Raw genomic sequence first — 19087 nt, 5'->3', positions numbered from 1 at the left:
ATGCCACTGAGAAAATGCACCAAATTCATTAAGGAAGGGCTCAGTGGAATTCACGAAGCCTAGAGCAGAAAACGCCAGCCTTATTGAATTGCCCCCTGGGTCTTTTAGAGTGCCCTCTATACCCTTTTTGACATTGTTAATAATTACTCAAATGTAAAAGCTGCATTCTGGAAGACAACACTCCATTATGTGTTCAGGATTTTTTTTTTTTTAAGTAACAGGGAAGTTATTCTTTCATGTCCTTGTCAGACGGTTAGACATCCTGCCGATGTCGTGCGAGTGCAATGCCATCTCAGCGGGTACATAAATTAACAGTCTAATATAGCAGAACAGGAACCACAACATTAACTCAGAAAATGATGCCAACTAGATGTTTGCAGAGGGGTTAGAGTTAAAATATGAATAAGGTCTACGGTATTTTACCTAAAAGTGTAATACAAAGTGCAGCACTATTTAATATGCAGTTAGTCAAACATATGTTCTCGCAAATGTGACTGATTGTAAACTTGGGGGTTACTTGATTGCAATTTCTTTAGCTAGTGGCTACATAGCGTAAAAAAAATGTTAAAATCTGTTCTGCTCTACTATTTTAAGAACACATGTTTAAGAAGTTCATAAAGAATATAATGGTCACGTTGCAGTTCTGAAACTGACCAAATAACGTGGCTGGTCAACAACACACTTTAAGCTCGTTATGTTCGCGAAAAACAACTGTTAAAACCAAGTACAGGAGCGCAGCACACCCTTGGTTTGGCTAAAGAGTTCAGTGCACCGTCCCACCAATTTGTTTCCCATCATTCTCCGACCTTCTACAGCTTTCTTTAAAGGGAATCTGTCACCTCAAATTAGCAGGCTATGTAAATGCCCTGTGTCCGGTCCGATGGGCAGTGTTTCGTCTTCTTTCCTCCACCCCATCCTTCCCCGCTGTCCGCAATATTTTCGGGAATTTGAGTAGGTGTCCTCCATAGCTCGCGCGTGCGCAATGCAATCTTGCCTCACGCAGTATGCTTTGCCCAACTGCGGGCAAAGCTGAAAAGCATTACTGCACATGCACAAATACTTCTGGGACATAGTGCACCGGTGCATGCGCAGTAATGATTTTCGGCTTTACCCGCTGTTGGGGAAAGCATACTGCGTGTGCGCGAGGCAAGATTGCATAGCGCACGTGCGAACTATGGAGAGCACCTACTCAAATTCCCGAAAATATTGCGGACAGCGGGGAAGGATGGGGTGGAGGAAAGAAGACAAAACACTGCCCATCGGACCATACACAGGGTATTTACATAGCCTGTCAATTTGATGTGACAGATTCCCTTTAAAGTAAGAGCTGTCAATCAATGAAGAGGTCATAGATGAAGGGAAAGCAAGAAGGAGGGAAGGTGCACTGAACTCTTTGGCCACACCAAGGGTTCACAAAGTTTCTGTGCTTTGTTTGAAAGTGTAATCACACTCAGCACTGCTCTACAGTACACATTGGGTGCAGAGATCAGGGCTGCCTATTATTAGATCTCACAGGAGACAGCATTTTTCTTCTGATATTTTGGAGATGTGTTCTTTTTTTCCCTCTGCATGACACCTGCTGTTTATGATAGGTCAACCTCATGCAGGGGAAGAAGTCCTCTCCTCCCAGAGAAAAATCCCTGGTAACACCCCATTGGGTTTATAAATTATAACCTAAACTTTACTAGCTAATATCTCCACAATGGTGATAAAAATTACAATATCTATGTTATATTCTGCTCTGCAGCCATTATACCGTAATGAGTTTCACATGCTCAAACTGGTGAAAGGTCCTCTTTAAGACATTTTACTAAACACATCATCAAAGCTAATATCCTATGCATACACACTGTGCACACCATGCTGATAAAATGAGTTACAGACCCATGACTTGCTACAGACAAGTCCGTTGTATATACAAATTAAGCCATAATTATGTCATTTTACCATAAAATACAATCATTTAAACAAAGACAGACACATAAAATCCTGTCCTGAAGGCAATATAGTCAAAATACTGATTAATAAAATCAGAAATAACGTGCCTGATGGATGAAACCAAGAGTGGCTGATGCTTATTAATTCTTAAACAAGTGAAACGCACGGTAAATTATTTAACTTGTAGCCTGTTGGAATGTCATCTGCATTATAAGAATGAGTGTTTACTTCACTGACAGCGCAGAATATATTGCGTTAGATGCATTTGGTCCAGATTTGGTCACTATTTAGCATCTATTTTAATAGCCAAAATCAGGAGTTAAAGACAAATATTGAAAAGGAAGAATTAAAACCTTTATAGTATACCATGTTTTTTTAATTTTATTCTCGATTTTGGCTTGCAATGGAGGCAAATACGTACAAAATCAAATCTGCACTATGTGAAATAGGACATTAAAAAATTGTGTTTTTTGCTTTTTTTTTTGCATTAATCGTGAACTAGTTAAAATATAACAAATAGGCTTGTCAACCTAAGAAATGATCAGTCTTTTTGTGTCTAAACCACTACAGACATGGTTACAGACTACAAGACACCATTGTGTGGCCTGACGCTGCAGTCATCCTCTCTGCAATCTGTCCAGCACCATTTGAACATATAAAGTTGAGCATCTGTTAGACACATCTGGCAATTAAATAAAAGAAAGAGTTGATAAAATAAAAAAAAATTAAATCACTTGGCTGAATGGCAGGCACTGTACTGAATAAGGATCGTGCCTCTGACTGTAGAGCCCCCATGGATTTGATGATAAGTGAACTCCGTGCAGTGCCTCCCCCTCCCACTACTCCCCCCCCCCTGGTGATGCCATAATTAGGACGCCCCACTGACCAACGGAAGGAGAGGAAGGGGCATCCAGTCACACCCTCAGGGGTTAAATTCAGGTGCTGGGGTGGGGGGGGTCTTTCTCTTTCCTCTCCGCCTGATACCTAGAAGCTTATGTGTGTCCAGGAATCCCCTGAAGCCATGTCCGAGGAATTGATTGCGGCCCTGCGGCAGAGAGCAGCACAGGTGGGTGATCCATGTATTATAGCCCTGTTATCTAAACTGGATGCGCACCCACCTGTGCCCTCTTCTGATCCCCTATTGCTGCAGGCCTCCCCTTTGTCTCCCGGGACCCAATCCTCCCCTGGGCCCCAGGCTTCTCTGTCACCCCCTCATCCAGCTCCAGCGCTGCCCTCGCAGCACACAGCCTCCTCATCCCTCCATGCCCCGACCTCACCTGTCTCCTCCCCTGGCCTTCTTCCCCCTGCGATGTCCTCTTCTCAGCAGCCACCCAGCTTATCTGGGGCTGCTCCTGCCTCCACTACAGCTGCTCCAGCCTCCTCCTCAGCAGACCCGGCGAGACCTGGCAGGCGCTCTGAATGCTCATCCCGCCCACCAGAGCATCTCCAGGTCGGTGGTGGCGCCGCCCCTGGTCACCTACGCCCCCGGACTGCTGCTGCGGCTGCTCTGGGCCCCGTTCTGGCCACTCACGCCGTCTCATGTAGGCCGCAGGCCCAGACTCCATTGTTAGGCTCTGGGCGTCTATCCAAGCCCTTTGCCACACCCACTTCCTCCACCAACGGTCCACCCATCTCACCACCCACCCCTTGTCTAGTGCAGAGCAGTGGGCGGAGTCGGTCCGAAGCTCCACCCATTTCCGCCCAGCGTCACCACAGAGGCCCGACCAGCAGTATGCCCACCTCTATTATTTCAATAGGTGCCAGTCATCAGAGCCGGCTGCAGGCTCCGCCCACCCAGCATCACCACTGCTCCAGTGGCCGTCCCAGCACAGCCCCCACCACTACAATACCGAGGTCAGGGCAGCAGATTCTAGAGGGCAGGCAGCGAAGCACTGTGCACAGATTAACCCTTTCCTGTAGCAGCAACGTCCCATTACCAAGCCTGGTCTCCCACGTCTCTCCTACGGGCGCAGCATTGCCGCCCGTGCGGAACGTCAGGAGTTCGGGTGGAAATAGCTATGGTGCTGCCAAGCGTGCTGTCCGGTCCAACCCGACCGTTCAGGACGCTCTGCAGCAAAACCTATGTGTAGCACAAAACACAGCACACTACACACCACCAACCCCCCCAATGTCACAAACACCTTCGTCGCACACTATTCCATTGGTGGTCAGAACGCCACCCCCCTCAAGACGCACATCACAGCCAGTGAAAGCATGACAACGTTATCAATTATGCCCCTAGCCACAACGGGTGCAGGGGCTAACATCACTCCCCATAGTAGCAGTGGTCCCAGGCGTAGACGCCGCACGACCTCCCGCTCCTCCTCAGCAGACTTCCGTCACCATTCCCACTATCCCTCTAAGAGCCGTCATCACGCTAACACCGCAGACACGGACCACATAGGAGCTAACACCACAGACACCGACCACATAGAAGCTAACACCGCAGACACGGACCACATAGGACCTAACACCTCAGACACGGACCACATAGAAGCTAACACCGCAGACACGGACCACATAGAAGCCGCCACGGATCAATCCCATACTCCCTGGGCTTCTGGACACAGCAGACACCTAACCTCAACCTACGATACTGCAGGAGCCTGAGTACCTCCATCACCTGGAGTCACTCAGCTGAAGTCAAATAGCGGTGAGTGATCTCACCCCAGCGATCTACGTTTTATAAATCACTCAAAATATTGATTATGTTTCCGCCTGGCCGTGGTACAATGTACAGTTCCGCAGGCGCCTGACCATACAGCCCAAATTTGGCTGGGAACAGATGTTTGGCTATGATTGATGATGGCTCAAAAAGCAGCCCCCCCCTTTTCATACGCGACCACTAATTACTCCAGGACTCAACGGTCACACGTGGACCTAGGGCTCGCTTACTATTTAACAAAGGATACTGCTGATTCAACGTGTCTGGTAAATATAAGCATGGATGCTCATCTTGCTGACGTGGACACCCTATATCATGGTGTACCCGCCAAAGCAAATGAGGCACTTACGAGCTGCTCTGCGGAGAATTTATGGATTTGATTACAGGTTTTACCCCCGTTAAATTAAGAGTCCCTGGAGCAGAGTCGGTGGAGTATGTGTAAGAGTCCCTGGAGCGGAGTCGGCGGATCAAGGAGTCGGAGTATACCAGCTCAGGTATCACTCCTCCTGTGACATATATTGGTGAATATTGATAAATCGATAATGAATCAATACTAAGAAAGACATCTACTTAAAAAATTAATTTCAATGCTAGCTTCTCAGCAGCCGCAGGCTGGAACTCAGTGGTCGTACGGAGACCAGGGGCCTGCTTGTTATACAATAATGGAAACTGTTGCTTCCAGGCGGCATGCAGATATAGACATGACTGCTCAGCCTGCGGAGGCGGACACCCTGCATCAAGGTGTACATGCCTCGCAAGTGGAACTGCTACGAGGCAAAACGCCGGTGAGCATTGCTGCAATGGGCCCTTAGCTAAGCCTTTATCCCAATAAAGAAGCTGGTCAGCAATTATACAACGGTTTTAAGTACGGTTTTTTCATCCCCTTTAAATTTAACCGAGCTCCAACTTCAGCAATAAATCTAAAATCAGCTCGGGAGTTCCCGGAGATTTTACAGCAAAAAATCATAAATGAGGTCCAACTAGGCAGGATAGCCGGCCCATTTCAATCATTACCATTTAAAAATTTCAGAATCTCGCCTTTACGTATTGTGCCCAAAAAAGAACCCGGTAAATATCTGCTAATACATCACCTTTCCTACCCAAAAGGCGATTCGGTCAATGACGCAATACCCCCAGAAGACTCATCGGTAACTTACGCTTCGTTTTGACAGAGCAGTTGAGCTTGTGCACGCGGTGGGTCCCGAAGCTCTGCTGGCAAAAACCGACATCGAGTCAGCTTTCCGTCTTTTACCCGTGCACCCTGAATGCTTTCATTTGTTGGGTTGTAAGGTGGGCCAGCTTTTTTTATTTCGACATGAGCCTGCCAATGGGCTGATCCATTTCCTGTCACTATTTCGAGCTTTTCAGCACCTTCTTAGACTGGGTAGTACGTCATGAAACAGGCAGCAATTAAACAATCCACAACCTCGAAGACTTTTTGTTCGTCGGACCTAGGGAATCTAAACTCTGTTCTTTTCTTCTTCAAAAGTTTAAATTTCTTTCTAGGCGTTTCGGTGTTCCACTATCGCCGGAGAAAACGATTGGTCCGTGTAACGTTCTCCCTCTCCTCGGTATTGAAATAGACACAAATTAGATGATTTTTCATTTACCAGCGGATAAATTGGAAAAAACACTCCAAATGGTTAAAAGTTTCCTCGTTGAAAAGAAAGTCACCCTCCTGCAAATGCAGTCCTTTCTAGGTTTACTCAACTTTGCTTGTCGAGTTATGCCTGTTAGCAAGGCTTTCTCACGCAGGTTATCATTCGCTACAAAGGGCATTGCCCAGCCGGGCCACCGAATCAGAATTAATCGCTCAATGAAAGCGGATTTGGCCGTCTGGAAAACATTTTTGGAAATCTACAATGTGCATACATGTGTCATATCTCAGGAAACGCTAAACAGTGCCCTTGGTCTACTGGTGGGTGCGGATCTTACAAATGGTTTTGTCGCAATCTACTGCAACCAATGGTGCAAAAGCAGATGGCCGGTCCCGTGGACCTCTGCCAACTGGGGCCGTAACCCCATTTTGTGGGAGATATTTGCCATAGTTACATCAGTCGAACTATGGGGTGACAAACTAAAAAATGCTATTATGCATTAGACACAACATCTGGTGCCGAGCCAGAGTGACGTCTACTGTGGATGATAAGATGGTTAACTCTCTGTTGTCTTCCGATTGGCAGGCCTTCAAAGTCTTCCTTCCAAGTGCAGAACCAACGGGCCTACTGTGTCCTCCTTCCCACTGGGACACAGTGGCCAATCACTGATGCCCTTGATCCGCGCCTCAGTGACACCGGCTACCCAGCAGGTTTATGGTAAGGCATGGGAAGAGTGGTGCTCGCTAATTAAAGGGAGGTCAGTCGATACGTGTGATCAGGCGAGATGCGACGTGGTGGTAGAACTCCTGAATCAGCTCAAGAGTAGAGGCGCGTTGGGTACATTAGCGCAGCGTCATTTATTGGGAGTAGCCTTTTTCTTTTAACTAGTGGGATGGGCCCATGTAACTAAATATTTTTTCATAAAGCAAGCCGTTAAAGGCTGGAAAAGGCTCCAACCTAGTCAGGAATGTCGTCGCCCCATTTCTTAAAAGTCTGTTGCATGATATTATAACAATATCTAAAACGGTATGCAAGTCACAAAACGAGTCAGCCCTAATATCTGCAGCGTTTGCAATCGCATTCTTCGGGGCGCTGCGAATTAGTGAACTAGTGCCGCATTCTAAAACAGCATCAATAGGCGGGTTAATATATGAGGATCTCGCAATATGTAGCGACGCTCTGCGCATTAGAGTGCGGAAATCAAAATGTGACCCCACCAGTAGAGGGTCGTGGGTCCTGGTCAAGGCCCTAGACGGCCCCATATGTCCGGTCAAAATAGTCAAACACTACGCAGCTATTAGGCACAAAAGTAGTTTTTTCCTCTCACACACCGAGGTTCCCACTTACTAAATATCAATTTCACACAATCTTTAAGAAATGTATACAAGCTGTCGGTGTAGACCCCAAAGAATACTGAATGCATTCTTTTAGAATCGAAGCGGCCACTGAAGCAGCTAGGGCCGGTGTAGCAGAAGCTGAAGTAAACAGAGATTGGGATGTTGGAAATCCGCATGCTTTGCAAGATACATAAGACCAGACCTGCTATAACACATCTTGTTTCTTACAGGAGGTCATAAGCCCACAGTTTGGGTAATGGGACATTCTTTTATTTATTGGGTGTGCAAAAGAGCCGAGATACGCCCTGGTGGAAAGAATTTTTACTTCCCACAACTTGAGGTAAACTGGGGAGTCATCAGAGGGCTCCAGTGGCATCAGATCTTCCCGGAGTTGGTTAAAATTTCTAAAATGGCAAAAGGGCCACTGATATTGGTGTTACATGCTGGTGGTAATGATTTGTGCAAGACAACAGTTGCGGAGCTCTTCACGACAATGGAAACTGACATAAAGCGGGCTGTTTGCTTGATACCAGATATGGTGGTGGTGTGGTCCGATATAATATCACGAACGGTCTGGCACGGAGCTAAAGACCCTAAAGCCATCGACAAGTCAAGGAGAAGGAAAAACGCAAAGATGGCAACGTTTGTCAAAGAGAACTATGGCATCGTGGTTCACCACCAAAATCTGGAAGAAGACATCTCACTCTTCCTGAGACCGGACGGCGTTCATCTAACAGATATCGGGCTAGATATGCTTTTAACTAACTTGCAGGACAGGGTTGAACAGGCCTTATTGATGTTGTGTGGGGGTCGGAGTCCTGTGTAGGTCATACACATGATCCTCCATGGCGGTAGTGTAGAGGGGGGCAAGGTTCGTAACCTATCATCAGCCGACGTGCCCAGCGGTTGCGGGCCTACAGCTTTGAGTCCGTTGAGAATTGTACTTGCCTCTCTCTGCTTATTAATAAACTGTGACCGACCTGTTCAACCCATCCATGCTTGTCGGTGTTTTGTTATTACGGGATTGGTGGGAGGCGGGAAGGCACTGCTTATGACACACAGGTCTCTGCAGTCTCCATAAAATTGAGATTGGCAGTGAATCCTGCAGAAAAGTCGTAAAATCATAAATTCTGATATCTTTAGCCATCAACCTGCCAATTAAGGAGGATATCTCTCTTACAATAAAAAAAAGTTTTAGAACAGCTGACACTGTTCTAAAATAATGAAACGAACACTACTCATCTCTTCCCCAATGATCCATCGTTAATGCTCCTGCACTGCTCTGGGTCTTTGTTTATATGCAGATGACACCTGACCGCTGCAACCAAACAACATCTGCAGCAGCAATGTGCCATTTCATTAGCATCATGGCTCCCATCACTAAGCATGTGACTGCTGTGGCCATTTATTGGTTGTAGCAGACTGGGGTCAGCTCCAGAAGACTCAGGGCCGCAGGTGGGTCACAGCTGAATCACTACTAGAGGAGAGAGTAGCTGTCAATGGGTTATCTTACCACTGCAAGTGTGGACTTACCGAAGGCACGCAACTCGCTACCATCTTAAATCACCTATGAAGCCCAGTCTGTTGCTGAGCTTCATATGAGATCATAATTTCACCATATAGTGCAAGCAAAGGTTCAAATGTAAACAAAAAGTGAAAAAAATAAAAAATGCATATTAAAAACAAGCATATTTGAAAGTCAACACATCAGTATAAGCCCAAGCTTTCAAAATATAAATGTATTTAACCCAAATAATGCCGTATAAAAAAAAAAAAAAACAATTTTTTTTACAATATTGCCCTGTAAAACAAATATTGGATAAAAAGATATCCAAAAGTCATGATACCAAAACTCAAAATAATTCTTCTATCCCAACCTTTTTGTCTTACAAATGTTATACAATATTGTACATATCACAAGCATAAACACTTTCTCCACTATTTTACGCCACTTACATTTCTTTTTGCAGACTGTTTATGTGATAAACAGAATGGTGTCATAAAAAATTGGGAGATTTGGGGGGAAAAATGAACACTGATCCAGTTTGTAAAGAGTTAAGCTAGTAGGCTACGCCTAGTCTGTGACCACATCACTTTTACAATATCCAAAAAGCTTAAAATGTAGAAAATAAATGCTCTAAGAAGGCATATACTGCAGATCGTATACAGTGTCATCCATCGCTGTTAAACAGCTTTTATAACATAAAAATGCAGCTATCCAAGAAATGGCTGACCTATGACCCATACTTTCATGAAACTACAAGCAGTAAACTGGATCAAGTCTGTGAAGACATTGGAGTATAAGAACTGAAATGTTATTCAATTTAAGGCCACGGCCAGACTTGCGAGAGCTATGCGAGAAACTGGCGAGAGTCTCAGGTATCAATACTCGACCGGAGTTAGCGGCTGCATGTATTTCTATGCAGTCGCACACTCCGGTCCCAAGTGCCGGTGGCAATGCCGGGTATTGATGCGAGTTTCTCGCAGAGCTCTCACAAGTCTGACCCGGGCTTAGGCAATATCCGGTGTCTTAGTTTCTGTTCATCCGAATCATCTTAATTGCTATTGAAACGCGAGCCATCATCAGAAAATGATCTGTTGCTTAAAATTACGCTCCTCTGCTACATGTATCTTTTAAAGATTTTTGTAATTTCTTTCCTATCATATTTATTAAAAAGCAAAATAAGTAATCCAGTAGTTTTCACACTGGCCACGGAGTCTGTTTTATATTCATACTCGCTGTTCTTTTAGAAGGCGTTTACAGCAGGCTCCTTATCAGGAGAGGCAGGATTACAATGACATGCTAAACACAAAAAATTGCTGGTAGCCTTCTGTTAAAGAGATTGTTCATTACCATGACACAGTTACTAGCTTTGCCATAAATGCTTAAGGATAATGCCCTAAATATCTCGTTTTACCTTTTCTGCCAATTTTCATGCCGTTTTATGCTTTTTTGCTTCACTTCCAGTGACCTGGCATCAGCTCTGTTGTTCACTTCCTCTTCAGAATCCTCTGCTCTCTTCTTTCTACAGTTGTGGCCAAAAGTATTGACACCCCTGCAATTCTGTCAGATAATACTCAGTTTCTTCCTGAAAATAATTGCAATCACAAATTCTTTGGTATTATTATCTTCATTTAATTTGTCTTAAATGAAAAAACACAAAAGAGAATTTAGCAAAAAGCAAAACATTGATCATTTCACACAAAACTCCAAAAATGGGCCAGACAAAAGTATTGGCACCCTCAGCCTAATACTTGGTTGCACAACCTTTTGCCAAAATAACTTTGACCAACCGCTTCCGGTAACCATCAATGAGTTTCTTACAATGCTCTGCTGGAATTTTAGACCATTCTTCTTTGGCAAACTGCTCCAGGTCCCTGATATTAGAAGGGGGCCTTCTCCAAACTGCCTTTTTTAGATCTCTCCACAGGTGTTCTATGGGATTCAGGTCTGGACTCATTGCTGGCCACCTTAGAAGTCTCCAGTGCTTTCTCTCAAACCATTTTCTAGTGCTTTTTGAAGTGTGTTTTGGGTCATTGTCCTGCTGGAAGACCCATGACCTCTGAGGGAGACCCAGCTTTCTCACACTGGGCCCTACATTATGCTGCAAAATTTGTTGGTAGTCTTCAGACTTCATAATGCCATGCACACGGTCAAGCAGTCCAGTGCCAGAGGCAGCAAGGCAACCCCAAAACATCAGGGAACCTCCGCCATGTTTGACTGTAGGGACCGTGTTTTTTTCTTTGAATGCCTCTTTTTTTCTCCTGTAAATTCTATGTTGATGCCTTTGCCCAAAAAGCTCTACTTTTGTCTCATCTGACCAGAGAACATTCTTCCAAAACATTTTAGGCTTCTTCAGGTAAGTTTTGGCAAACTCCAGCCTGGCTTTTTTATGTCTCGGGGTAAGAAGTGGGGTCTTCCTGGGTCTCCTACCATACAGTCCCTTTTCATTCAGATGCTGACTGATAGTACATGTTGACACTGTTGTACCCTCGGACTGCAGGGCAGCTTGAACTTGTTTGGATGTTAGTCGAGGTTCTTTATCCAACATCCACACAATCTTGCATTGAAATCTCTTGTCAATTTTTCTTTTCCGTCCACATCTAGGGAGGTTAGACACAGTGCCATGGGCTTTAAACTTCTTGATGACACTGCGCACGGTAGACACAGGAACATTCAGGTCTTTGGAGATGGACTTGTAGCCTTGAGATTGCTCATGCTTCCTCACAATTTGGTTTCTCAAGTCCTCAGACAGTTCTTTGGTCTTCTTTCTTTTCTCCATGCTCAATGTGGTACACACAAGGACACAGGACAGAGGAAGAGTCAACTTTAATCCATGTCAACTGGCTGCAAGTGTGATTCAGTTATTGCCAACACCTGTTAGGTGCCACAGGTAAGTTACAGGTGCTGTTAATTACACAAATTAGAGAAGTATCACATGATTTTTCAAACAGTGCCAATACTTTTCTCCACCCTCTTTTTTATGTTTGGTGTGGAATTATATCAAATTTGGCTTTAGGAGAATTCTTTTTGTGTTTTTTCATTTAAGACAAATTAAATGAAGATAATAACAAAGAATTTGTGTTTGCAATAATTTTCAGGAAGAAACTGAGTATTATCTGACAAAATTGCAGGGGTGTCAATACTTTTGGCCACAACTGTATATTTCCAATCATTTCTTGTGCTGGGCTGCAAGCCAGCAGTGATCACAGACTGGTAACTCTACCCCCAGTGTCACACACAGGCCCAGCAAAATCGCCTGTATAGGACACTGCAGTCAATAAAATTAATGGACAAAGCACCATTACACCAACCCTAGCAATAAAGATTATCTCCTACACACCCTCACTGACATGGATGATGGGATAGTTCAGTGGATGGTTGGAGAGTAGTGATGAGTGAACATGCTCGGATAAAATTGGCGCTATAGAAATAAAATTATTATGCTGTACATGTAGGGAAGATGACCTGAAGGACGGACGGACCTGTCAGTATAGAGAAGGAAAGGTTTGCACAGTACAGATAGTTGTCAGTTACTACAGCGGGGAAACAACTAGGAAAGTGTAGTGGACGTGCAGTACCTGGGTTGACCATTAGAGGGCAGGGAGGAGTGTGAGCAAAGGACTTGACATCAGCTTAGGGCTTAGGAAACCGTTGGTCATGGGGGTCGGAGTTACAGGGAACCAGGAAAGGTATAAATACTGAGGGAGGGTTCCAGTCCCCAGGGGGAGCTCAGGTGACAGGAGGACTACAACAGTCTGTGCGCTCTGAGGAGAACCGAACCAGGGGGACTGAGGAGAGAGAACGTCAGGGGGGTGGTCCTGACAGGAAGAACCACAGTGGAGACGAGACACCGGGTGTGGGACACCGTATTTGACACGACGCCTGATCAGTAAAATTGCTGTTGGTTTACGGGCCTAAGGCGGCCACAGTGATGGACCTGTCAGGAGCGTCAAATAGTGAAGAAGGGACGGTACGTGTATGTACGTCCCTAGTGTAACGTACGGTGTGTGAAGCGGCCCTGGAAACGGTGGGCCGTGAGGTGAAGAGAATTGCGGTGTACTGCAGAGGCCGTCAGGTGGACGGTGAGTGGAATAAACTTGGACCTGTTGCACCCAGAACCTGCCTCCATCTTGTCTCTGTTTTGTCTCTGCGCGGACTATCGAGGGACCACCCCCCAGCTCGGCCCACCGACCCTACATACACATACAGGTAAGGCTAGTTTCACATTAGTGCTTTTGAGCACAGCAACGGCCTGCGCACGGCCTCCGCTAAGCCCCGCCCCCTGCCGCACCTCCGCCGGTAGCTCCGCCTACCGGTGCATGACGCTGCATGCGTCCTGCGTCCCCTATCTTTATCACTGGGGGGCGCAGGCCGTGCACAGTATGCGTTTGGTGGTGCATGCGTCCTTTTGACGGTGCGCCGACCTGCGCCAAACGCAACCTGCTGCAGTTTGGTTGCGCTCGGCGCACCGTCAAAAAGGCGCATGAGCCGCCAAACGCATACTGTGCACGGCCTGCGCCCCCCAGTGATAGGGGACGCAGGACGCATGCAGCGTCATGCGCCGGTAGGCGGAGCTACCGACGGAGGTGCGGCAGGGGACGGGGCTTAGCGGCGGCCGTGCGCAGGCCGTCGCTGCGCTCAAAGGCGCTAATGTGAAACTAGCCTAAGAGCGTGCTGGGTCTGCAGGGAGACCTGTCAGCACTCACAGAAACAGAGTGAGCTCTGCTGAATGGATCTCCGCCCACCCACATGCTAGACTCCACCCACTGACACCCCCAACAGTCCATTACAGAGCTGTAAATGAGGGGAGTCTGGCATTACATCACAGGAAGCAGGAGATTCTCAGCCAGAGGTCTTGTGAGCAGAAGAGTAGCTCAGGCTACAGCAGGATTTGGCCCAACAATTGTATAGAGAGCTGCTTATCTAGGCAGTTAGTCCACATGAAAGGGACATACATGTAAAGTAGTGGTCAACCTATTTAAAGTAAAAAAAAAAAAATGCACAATGGTCACTGAAATAACTTGAACCAAAACTGCAGCAGCCGAGGCAAAGAAAAAAAAAAACTGTGGTCACAATGTGTGAACGCAGCCTATGAGGTGCATGCTAATCAATAGAGAACAGCCTATCAATTTCGTGAAAAGAGCAAAGTAGCAAAAAGACGGGGCCATTTTGATCTGTGTCATTGATCAAATTTGGCAATGCAGGTCCCCGCTTTTTTATTACTCAATCAGTCCTCAAAAAACACGTGAAAAATGTGCATTGGTTGGAATTGTTCCCATGTTTCTCCTGGAACAGACAGCACACATACCAGAAAACTGATGTGTGAAACTGCCCTAAGGGTTACCTGATGGTTTGAGAAGAACCAAAACCTAATGCATAATGAATAGATAACAGTTAACAGTCATTATTTTGGCACGGTTACTGTTTATGTGCACTGGTACAAAACACCAGCGCTTGTATTTTGTACAATATGAAAGATGGAGGTTGTCTTCCCCAGCACTGGAGACAAGATTTACAGACATGTAATAATATTCATTTCTTCTTTTTTGAAGTTTCAAAGCAGAGTATGTGGCCTAAGTATGGTGTGTAGATAGGGAGCTTTGAAAAACATTGATTTTTGTTTCCAGGAGGATTTTTACTTTAATAAAAATTGGAACAAAAAATCAATAAAGGTATGTTCACATGTAGGATTTTTTAAAATTTTATTTGAATTGCTTCAATTACTCTTCCCCCATGTCTCGTAGGCCATGTTCACACGTTGAGTATTTGGTTAATGTTACTCAATAGGACTGTCCAGATGATCGTTGTTTTTTTTCTTTTACACGACTTTAAAGTCTATGTGAAATAAAAAATAAAATTGCATCATGCACTAGTGTCCTTTCAGCATCAGTCTTTTAGCATCTGATTTTTACATATATTGCAAATTTTTTACTGTATTTGTACCTGTAAATGTTAAAAACTACTGATTTTTAAAGACAAATGCCAAACAGATGCCATACGGACTGCACATTGAAGCATATTCATGAAGCAGGTCACTCAGGTCAGAAAACTTGGTGGTCAGGTCAAGTCTTCCATGCCCAGGTCTGTGCTGCATGGATGTGTGAAACAGACACATGTCTGTGTTAGGCCTCATTCACACGTCCGTGTCTGTACATGTAGGTGAAAAATTGGTACCGGCGTCATCAGAGTTTTGGATCAGTGTTAGACCGGGATCACACATTCAAGGAATACGGCCGAGTCTCGCATGTTAATACCCAACACTGCCGCTGGCACTTGGGAGCGGAGCATGTGGCCGCATGGTAATACATGGAGCTGCATGCTCCGCTCATGACTGCCGTCGGCAGTGCCGGGTATTAACATGCGAGACTCGGCCGTATTCCTCGCATGTGTGATCCCGGCCTTAGTGTTTGGTCCATGTGTCCTTTTTAACCATTGGTATTTTTCACTGATAAATTCCAAAGCTTCTCCTATTCTTTAAATGTTAAACTGGACAGCACACAGATGTCATCCATGCGCTGTATGTGTTATTTTCATGGACCCATAGACTTGTATTGGTACTTTTCATTCATGATGTCAGATAAAAGCTGACATGTCTCAATGAGTTTTGCATGGACACATGATCTGTGAAAAAAACACTTACATATGAACAGCCCCAAGACTTTAATATTATAAATCCCCTTCAAGACCGCCAATACGTATATATACTGACCTGAGATATAAGAGAATATCATCCCCATAAAGGTGACAATCCAGCAGCTTTCGGCTGTCCACTATATCTGACAACTTGCTGTATCACAAATGAACAGTGTTCGCACAGTCCATATCTGTTTAACCCCTTAGTTACTGCTGTCAAAAGTGACTACATCAAATAAATGGTTAATAGATTGTGGGGGCTTGCACTTTAATCTAATTGACACACCGAGATCATGATTGTGTGGTCCTGATGTTTGCCATAGCTGTTCATGGCCAAATAGCGGCCTTAGAGTCTCCCGGCTACAGCGGCCAGTTCAGAAGTTAGCGACATTTAGGTGGTAAACAAACACTTTTTCATTCCGGCTATACCACTTTGCATTAATTCCTAAAAATCACCTGAAGGGTTAATAAACTACCTTACAGCAGTTTTCAATATGTCAGGGGGTGCTGTTTTTAAAATGGTATCATGTTTGGGGTTTTCCAATATATAGCACCCCTAAAGTCACTTCAAACCTGGATAGGTCCCTCAAGAAAATAAATTTTGTAAATTTCCTTGAAAAAATGAAAAATTGCTGCTACATTTTTAAACCTCCTAAAAGGCTAGCAAAATAAATTACAGTTTTAAAAATGGTGCTGATGTAAAGCCGACATGTGGGAAATGTTATTTATTAATGTTTTTCTGTGGTATGACTATCTGGATTAAAGGGATAATCATTCAAAGTTTCAAAACTGCTATTTTTTTTTACATTTTTGTCAAGTTTCTGATATTTTTATAAATAAACACAAAACATATCAATCTAAATTTACTATTATCATAAATTATAATGTGCCACGAAAAAAACAGTATCAAAATCACTGGGATTTGTTGAAGCATTCCAGAGTTATGACCACATAAAGTGACATTGGTCAGAATTTAAAAATTTGGCCCGGTCACGAAGGGGTTACAAATGTATAACACGGAGGTCTGTATGAGACCTTAAGGGCCTGTCACACTAAGCGATATGGCTAGCAATATCGCTATAACTTGTGACGTTATAGCGATATTGCTAGCGATATCGCTGTGTCTGATACTTACCTACGACCCGCTCCCCCGCTGCTTATCACTGATCGCGCGAGAACAGGCTGGACCGTTTCTTGTCGTCAGCTTCCTGCGGCGCTTCCTGTGGAGAGACGAGCATGGAGCCGGGCGGGAGGACATCAGGATCGCCTAGTGTGACAGGTAAGTAGCGACCCCCGTCCCCAGCGATGTCGCTGTGAGATCTGCCTGTGTGGCAGCTCACTAGCGACCACTTAGCGATGCACCAGCAACCCTGACCGCGTCATATCGCTGGTCGGGATCGCTGGTGCATCGCTAAGTGTGACAGTACCTTTAGGCTGATTTGACACAACAGTATATCATGGTCTGAATCTCTGATAGCAGAGTTTAAATGGATCGTGCCAACATTTGCTCTCAGTGGCTTCCATTGCAGAATGGACAAACTTGGCAGAATTACATAAAACAAGTCCCAATATGGCTATGTGAACAAAAAAGTTGACACTTGCTTAACGGGACTGTACCTGCAGATCTCTAGTTATCATGGCTGGTCTTGGCATCTCAACTTCTAGCTTAGGTTCAAACTGTTAGGAGTGGTCAGTGGGAAGTGGGCTGGTTAAAAGGCTCATCTCAATAGCTAAACCTGCCTCTTTCTCTGTCTGTGCTTCTGGTGTGAAGTGGGACTGGCTTAGCTATTGAAATAAGCCCATCACAAACAGTACTGATGAAGCACTGTCCTAGGAATAAAAAGGAAATGCTTTCCTATGCCAAATCCAACTGTATGTAACTCCCGGAATTGGGTTTGATATCTGGAGATCAGCACACCTTTCTTAACTCAAGATCAGCTATAAGGGAACCTCCCCATATGGCGTCACCGTTGGCTGTCTCGAAGTTCAAAACTTGTACTCACTTTTCGTCAGTTCATGTCATTGCACAATAAAGCTGAGTATACATTCTCTGGCTTCATAGGCACACTGGGGATGTCCAGGGAGGACATCAAGACGAAAAAACCTGTTGTCCACGGAGGAGCTGAAGACCACTGTCTGGAACGAGAATACTAACAAACGCAGGTTACTTTGTCACAATGTGCTCTGTGGACATGCGTATTGCACCTAAAAGGCCGGGGAACATACACTCTGCTTCACTGTGCACGGACATGAGATGACAAAAGTGGTGTGAAACTTGGAAAGAGCTGGCAATGTCACCGGCTCTTGTAAATAATGTTATTACACCCACAAGGGATGACGAATCTGACGAAATCAACATTCCCTTGACTAGTCTGAAAATTATTAGCATACAGCAAACAGAATTTTAAAAGTTTTTTTGGCATACACTGCTCTCTCATATACTGTACAGAGTGCTTGTAAAGGGGTTCAATGGAAAACTTACTCTTCAATGTGGAATAAACAAATAAAATAGTAGAGTTTTAGACTACATGCCCACGATGAGCATTTGATGAGTTTTTGAGGTTGCAGAATTTCTGCAACTATTATTTGATTTGGTTACTTGTATTTTTTTATTGTGTTTTTGTATGTGTATTTTAACATGCGTTTTTTTCAAGTTTTTGATGCTGCATTTTTTGTCTGTTTGGTATGTTATGCTGTAAATAAAACTGCTTTATTTTTAGATCTCCTGGTATTTAGCTTTGACAAAACTATTGACTTTTTTAGTTGCAGATTACATGCGTTTACCTGGGGAATTTGCAATTCTATGGGGAAATTCTGCACAGAAAACTCGGCAAACCCGGAAGAGAAATTGACATAAAGAAGCACATGAGATTTCTATACATTTGATAGAACTAAGGCTATGTTCATACATTGGGTTTTTGCTGTTTTTTTTCTGCAGGCAAAACCTCCTGCTCTTTTGGCAGTAAAGAAGTTGCTTACAAAAAGTAGGTGTTTGCTGCATTTTTCAGGATCCCAAATTTCAGTTAGCTTACACCACAGAGGAAAAACATACAAAACCATTTTTTGAAAAAAAGGCAATTTGATCAAATTATTTAGGGGGAAAAAGATTTTTACATCTGAAAAAATAGTGACTATTTTGACCACAAAATGTTCATGAGTTAAAGAAAAAATACACAATTACAAATGTAACAGTGGGGGGAGGTGAATTGGTTGGGAACAGTTTAGCTAAGACATTGGCAGAGCATTGAGCTTGTAGGACACTGCTTACTTTCACATTTTGGTTTGCCCTTGAGTTGATCAGGTATTGTTCAATTTCATACCTTGGTGGACCACAGTTATTGTTCAATCTCACACCTTGGTCAGCCAATATCACTAATTTAATTCAACTGTTCTAAGTCTAACTGCAATTCTC

General features: G+C 44.4%; 1 protein-coding gene across 2 annotated transcripts in view; it reads right to left on the bottom strand.

Annotated features, from left to right (window-relative positions):
• The window catches only part of SH3GL2 (SH3 domain containing GRB2 like 2, endophilin A1), a 285217-nt gene that overhangs the window by 128604 nt on the left and 137526 nt on the right, over nucleotides 1-19087 (bottom strand). The window contains exon 1 of one of the 2 annotated variants that reach the window (XM_073552480.1): nucleotides 17293-17334. The exons of the other annotated variant lie outside the window; for it this stretch is intronic. Within the exon in view, the coding sequence (XP_073408581.1) occupies nucleotides 17293-17328 (36 nt within the window). The 5' untranslated portion in view covers nucleotides 17329-17334. Of the gene's footprint in view, nucleotides 1-17292; nucleotides 17335-19087 lie in introns of those variants that run through there. 2 annotated transcript variants of the gene reach the window in all.

The sequence above is a fragment of the Dendrobates tinctorius genome, unplaced genomic scaffold, assembly GCF_039654945.1.
Source record: "Dendrobates tinctorius isolate UK_male_01 unplaced genomic scaffold, ASM3965494v1 ptg000191l, whole genome shotgun sequence".
Lineage (NCBI taxonomy): Eukaryota > Metazoa > Chordata > Amphibia > Anura > Dendrobatidae > Dendrobates > Dendrobates tinctorius.
The sequence above is the reverse complement of the archived record's forward strand: the minus strand, read 5'-3'. Positions and strand labels throughout refer to the sequence as shown.